The sequence below is a fragment of the Triticum urartu genome, chromosome 7 (assembly GCF_003073215.2).
Source record: "Triticum urartu cultivar G1812 chromosome 7, Tu2.1, whole genome shotgun sequence".
Classification (NCBI taxonomy): domain Eukaryota; kingdom Viridiplantae; phylum Streptophyta; class Magnoliopsida; order Poales; family Poaceae; genus Triticum; species Triticum urartu.
Window position 1 is genome coordinate 41,367,686 of NC_053028.1, and position 6,572 is coordinate 41,374,257.

General features: G+C 48.4%; 1 protein-coding gene across 1 annotated transcript; it reads left to right on the forward strand.

Annotated features, from left to right (window-relative positions):
• The first annotated feature begins 613 nt into the window (after positions 1 to 613).
• Positions 614 to 4,307, forward strand: LOC125521814 (ATP-dependent Clp protease proteolytic subunit-related protein 2, chloroplastic-like). The gene is made up of 9 exons (XM_048686879.1): positions 614 to 836; positions 938 to 984; positions 1,081 to 1,153; positions 1,642 to 1,762; positions 1,837 to 1,974; positions 3,045 to 3,161; positions 3,253 to 3,321; positions 3,435 to 3,530; positions 3,825 to 4,307. Exons 1-9 carry the CDS (start codon positions 628 to 630, stop codon positions 3,978 to 3,980), a joined length of 1,026 nt encoding a protein of 341 aa, XP_048542836.1. The 5' UTR covers positions 614 to 627; the 3' UTR covers positions 3,981 to 4,307.
• Positions 4,308 to 6,572: the final 2,265 nt, after the last annotated feature.

Sequence of the window (6,572 nt, forward strand, 5' to 3'; positions counted from 1 at the left end):
AACCAATCATAACAGCCAAATGTATGCTCCCTTGCCTCATGAATTGGTTGTTTGCTCTAACCGAAGCAAAGAAAGGCTATGGTAGGGATAGGTAACAACACTAGACAGTAGCCAACTTCATATAGCATATCCCCCAGGCATTCTCAATACACTGACGGGGCATAGAAAAACGCAATTTCAGATCAAAACGGAAGCTCACTTGAAGCAATTAGGACAGAGAATACACATTTAAATCCAATTTCAACCTCTTGGTTACTACTCATCACCTGCCAATACACAACATGTCACTATTCGCCATCTCCACCTTCCTTCAGTCTTATCTATTTGCTTGAGGCCACCTCCCACGACAAGAGGAATGAGATATATACACAAGAGAGATGGTATAGTGAGGCAGGCGGGTCAAATGCCACGACTGGTAGCGGGCTCGACACTGGTTTGGCCAATTGATAACAGCAAATGCTCGAATCATCATATTACCTTATGAGAAGTAGGGGGGGGGGAGAGGTAGTCATGTAACAGCTTTTACAAAAAGTTAGCGTTAACCTAGTTTGTCCTTAGAGCAACTATGACACAAGCTTGTCCTTAAGGAATTCAATTATTTCTGGGAAGGCGTGGAGATGCTGTCAGATGCCAGGAGATGTAAAAGATGTGTTCGATCAGGAGGCGCACGAATCTTGGCGCACATCCACCCTCTTCCTCCCTCCGTTATCCGTTCCGCCACTGTTCACTCCCGAGCCACTCCGCAGCCCTGCTCCAATGGCGCTGTGCCGGACGGCGCCCGCCAACTCCTCCTGCTTCCACCCCCGCGCCGTCGCCAGCTCGCCGTCCTCTCTCAGGTCTGCCTCCTGCCCCGTCTCCCCCTCGCACGCCCCATTCCTGAAGCCCTGGCTGACTCTCCCCAATCCTCTCGCCTCTGTCTCTGTTTGCCCTTTCGCAGCGTGGGCACCAAGGTCTTCGTCGGGTTGAAGGCCCAGACCAGGCTCGGTGAGCACGAAAACCGAACCAAATCGTTCCAATTTTACTCTGGGGTTCGTTGTTCTGGTGGCTGATTTCGGTTTTGGTGGCTGGATTGCTGAGCAGGCTCGTCCGAGTCGTCGTGCCCGAATGTCAACGCCCGGTTCTACACCGCCGTCAACCGGAGGGTCTCCCTGGGGTACGTGCGCGCGCGCCCATCCATATGCGTAGCCTCTGTTTTGCTCGTTGTGTTGATAATATGTGTGTGGTGCTGCACATTCGTCAGGTGTTTGTTCAGTCCCCATTTCTGGTGGTGGTTGACTAGTTTTGCCTGCTGTGCTTGTTCATGTAATTATCGCTGTCTGCGTACTAATAGACGGATGATTTTGAGTTCTGATGGTTGCGTCGAATGGCTCCGTACATTAGTGATCTCTATATAGCTTTTCGATGGATGTGGAATGTGCAGAATATGTTCATTTCATCAACAAAATTGTTTTGTGCACAAACCAAGATGAGAGCTTGTATCAGTCAAGTATCAACGAGATGCTTCATCTGTTATTGTTCTAGCTAGGTCCGCAGATTTGTTGACATTCATGGTAGCCAATTGTATCAGTAATTTTTTGTGTGGTTTGCTGGAAACATTTGTTCCCCTTAATATCATGGTCTACTCATATTTACACATATTAGGTTGTCAAACAAGAGGGCTACCAGGGCACGTATTTCAATGATGCCTGTCGGCACACCACGGGTACCTTACAGAACACCTGGTGAAGGAACCTGGCAGTGGCTTGACATATGGAATGCTTTAGTAAGACCTTGCAATACCTAATAAAATGACTAATTCCGTTGCACCAGTGCCTAATTTGTATTTGCTGTATACAGTATCGTGAGCGGATTATCTTCATTGGGGACACTATTGATGAAGAATTCAGTAACCAAGTACTAGCAAGCATGCTGTACCTTGACAGTGTTGATGACACAAAGAAGATTCTTCTATACATCAATGGTCCAGGAGGAGATGTAAGAACTCAGGAACACTACCCTTTTGTTCTTGTTGGTTGGCCTTCTTTTATGTCACTTTTTTTGGGGTCATGTTCTTGTGTCCTGTAGGTTGACCTTCTAAAGAATTCGAAACCAAGTTGATGTCCCCGTAGTTTATATCTTGAAAAAGAAAAACTGGGTTGAGCTGATTGGATCTAAGGGGCTGCCAATGCTATTCTGTAGTTTAGTAAGTGAGTGATTGGCTGAACTTGAGTATCTTGTGCTGAGTTGTATATGCTGTCCTACTCTTGTGGGACAAAACCAGTGCAAAACTTGTATAGCTATGAAATGGAAATACTCATTCTGGAAAGAGAGGATTTATTCTATTGTAATAACCTTGGAGGCAAAATTAAGTGATCACAGTATAACATTATTCCAATTGTAGCAGCTCTAATTGTTTGGAAAGTTCACTGGAAACTGAAGTTCACTATAGATCGGTGTGGGCATGCACCATTTTAATGATACCGAGTACCGTTGATAACATAAAACTTGGATGTCCCCATAGTTTATCTTGAAAAGATCAAACTAGGATGAACTGAGTGGCTCTGACGGGCTGCCAATGCTACTCTAGTTTTGTGAGGGATAGTCTGAACTTTAGTATTTTGTTCTTAGTTGGGTATGCTGTCCTACTCTTATGGGAGAAACTATTGCAAAAACTAGTATCACTATGAAACTGAAATGCTCATTCTGAAAATAGAGAATCTCTATTGTTATAATCTTGGAGACAAAATTAAGCAATGTCAATATAACAAATATTCCAAATGTAGTAGTTCTAATTGGTTGGAAAGCTCACTAGGAATTTAAGTTCATTATAAATTGGTGCCAGCATGCACCATTTTATTGACTAGTGAGTCCCATTGATAAATGCAACATGGATACTTTGTAATCCATCTTTCAGTGTACCTTTTGGCTTGTGAATATATGTTTGTTTCGATGTTCTGAAATGGGTACAGAGCTACAGAAGCGTCTCGGCCAAGAAATACTCTTCGCTAACCCAAGTTTGCCTAGGAGAGCCTTTGTAAATTGTGTGTTGTCTATTAATATTGCAGCTTACACCATGCATGGCGTTATATGATACCATGCTAAGCCTAAAGAGTCCAATTGGTACTCATTGCTTGGGCTTTGCATTCAACTTGGCAGGATTCATTCTTGCAGCTGGTCAAAAGGTATTAGCACTTAAATACCAACTTCTTCTTGAAGTTGTTCTTTTTTCTGCCCACTATAACGCTTATTCTACTGCTATTTTACACTATGTAGGGTTCGCGTACTGGTATGCCTCTTTGCCGTGTTTCACTTCAGTCACCTGCTGGAGCAGCTCGAGGCCAGGTCTGGGCTTTAGCAGAAGCTTACCGATCAGTTTGTTGTTAAAAATCCTTACGGTGTACAGTCATTGTTGTTACTGCTGAAGTGCCTTATCGCACACTTCCGTTTTCCTACAGGCTGATGATATAGAAAATGAATCAAACGAACTTAATCGGATCAAGAACTATCTTTATGGCAAGCTAGCAGAGCACACGGGTCATTCTGTTGAAAAGGTCAGCATTTTCTGTTGCATGTTCCTGCCACTCTGTCCCTCATCACCTGCTGTTACAGTTACCTTTCAGAGAAACGCCTTTTAGTGTTCCTGCTTACTTCCACTACACCTACGAAGCCTTTGATTTGTTCTAGTTTTCTCATCTATCATACTAACAAAAATAATATGATGTGAAATGCCATATTTCCACTTTCCCTATAAGCCCACCATTCTCATGATTCAGCAAGGTTGATCTCTGAAAGTATAATCCTAGCTGCATTCCTCTCATCTCAAGTATATTTAATTACTTTGGCAGGTTCATGAGGACCTATCCAGGTCGAAGCGCTTCGACGCAGAAGGAGCCCTCGAGTACGGGATCATTGACCGTATCGTCAGGCCTTCCCGGATCAAGAAAGAGGGCGGCTCGACCACCGGTCAGAAGAAGGAGCTGCGGAATCTGGGACTCGGCTAATCTTAGATGTCAGCACACCAGAGTTAGCCGTAGACTGCCACAGTTTTTCCACGTCTAGTCCTGCTTCGAAATCTCGACGCTTCCTTTCATGGTTCATGCGGATGTACGAGATTTAGTTTGTTGTCTCCGGTTTCCCCAGACTTTTAAGACAGCGCGATAGCAGGAAGAGGTGATAGGCGGTGGTGATATTCGTCGTTTTTTCATGCACACCGAGAAACACCGTGCATAGTTGATGATTTTGCGCCACATTAATGTTCATGTTGAGTCAGTGGTCCGCAAGATGCTGTCTGATATTTATCTTTTATTTTTTTGCGGGAATTTCTGATAGTTGGTTGCCGTCTTTCTTTTCCTTATCTTCTCCTCAGGAAGGTTGCAGCGGGCTGTCTGAAGCCTTGTTTTTTGATCTTTCAGGGAGGGTGCTAGTTGTGGCCTGCCTGCAACATGCTAACTGCCAACTGATACTCTCACCATATATGCAGATTATAGTAGTGGTAGAAGGCAGCTGTCGCTGGATAATTGAGGAGTGGTAGCGAGCGTGGACATGAGGAGCGAATCGCCGAAGCCTTAGCTGTGGAATCGCTCGCTCCAATGATTGAAATGATTGTACTGTCTATCTATCAGGTGCCCACGTTTGATCAACCGCTTGGAGGGCTATCATTGGGCCATTGGGGCGGCAGGCAAGGCAGGGCAACCGGAGCTGCAAGCTCTCAGCCGGCGGCCCTGGAGACAGGCCACCATACGGTTCGACGCGTAGAATAAGTCGATGATGATGATGATCTGATGATGGTGATGATTGGTAGGTGAAGATCGGTTAGTTGGTTCCCGGTGCAAGCTCAGATAGATGTACGTATAGAAGGAAACATGCAATTGCAATCATGCATGATTGGCATGTCACGGAAGGGCGCGGTGCGGGTGAGAAACACCGTGCCGCCAGTCTCGGCGATCAATCATGGATGGATCGACGGACGTGTCTGTGACTGCGAGCACGCACGCTATTATTATTTGGCACCGAAAAGGTCAACCGGCCACGTACCGTCGCCCCCAACATCACATGAAGCGTACGGCGTAGCATGTCTATGCAGGAAAAGAAGCGGGACGCCGAGCTCCCGCGCTGTTCCCACGGTACGTACGTACGACCCGGCCGGGGCCTGGGAGCTTCCCTGGCTCAGCCTGGAGCGCAGGCGGTCGCGCGGCAGACACTGTGCGTCGGGCCGGTGATCCGTCGTCCATGCACGGGTCGACGGGTCACTGGCGTGGGCGTGCGCGAGGCGTGTGCCAGTCGCGGCAGCAAATTCCCAGAGAGGGGTAGACGGATGGCACCCGACGAGCATGGCATGGCATGGGCCACGCACGGAGGAGAGCGTCGATCGGTCATATGATGAGCATGCAGTACCAGTACCTACCAGGCGCGTGCGTGCGCGCGCGCAGCTGCTGGCAGGGGTGGCGCGCGGGCGATCGGTGGAGGCCTTGCTCGCTCTGGCGGAGCGGCGCGGCAGGGCCGGTGGTCGCCCGCCGCGCGGCACGCGGCTGCTCTGGGCCTGCGGCGCAGGGGGAGGATCGCCGGATCGTCGACGGAAGCGACAGCACATATGCCGTCCGTCCCCTGACTTTGATAACGTCTGGTCACGCCACGCACGCAGGCGATCGGGCGGGCCGGTGCGTGGTTGCCATGCCAATATGCCATGCCCTGGCATGGCAGTTGTTGATCGCGCACGACAAAGATTCGGTCGCCCCGCCAGCTGGCCCCAACCGCCGAAAGGACGACGCGGCTCCCTGGCTGAGCCCAGCCGAGCACGCACGCACGCCCCGCGGGATGGCTGGCGCTGTCGGCGCGACATACGACATGCGTCGCCGCCGGCGGTCTCGCACAGACGACCGCACGGAGTGGTATTCGGCCGATATAATAAACATTTAAAAATACTCAAATGGCAACTTCGGTCCATCCTCGCATGCATTCCGCGTCTTCATCATCTTCTACTACTCCCTCCGTCGGGAAATACTTGTCCTCAAAATGGTTATATCTAGACTTATTTTAGTTATAGATACATCTATTTTATCTATTTATAGGACAAATATTTCCGGACGGAAGGAGTACCTAGCTAGCTCGCCCACGAACGGCCGGAGTCAAAGTTCAGCCGGCCGGAAGAGGTCACGGCCAGCAAGAGCCGAGACCGATTACATGCAAAAAAATCATGGACCTCTTTATTTTTTCTGCAAGAAAAACTTCTGATACATTTGTCATCTGTCATGGCGCTACAAGGAGCAAGTGCTCTCTATGGTACCGAATGTTGAATTTAGCCCAAGGGTCGTTTGCATAAAAATATCAACAACATCTCTCTCTCTCGAATTAGACTTTCGTCCCGCTTTATAGATAAAGCAAAACATCCATACAGCTAAGTACCAATCATGATAGCAAATAAGACGGCTGAGGCCACAACACAATCACGCACAAGAAAGAAAGACGAAACATAAGAAGCCACCGGGTGGCAAACTAAGAAGCCGTCATACGGGCGGAAAGCCGCCACGCGGAAGCTAGGAGAGTGTCCATGAGAAGCCCAAGTCAGTCACGGTTCCGCTGCCTAGCGAGCGGAT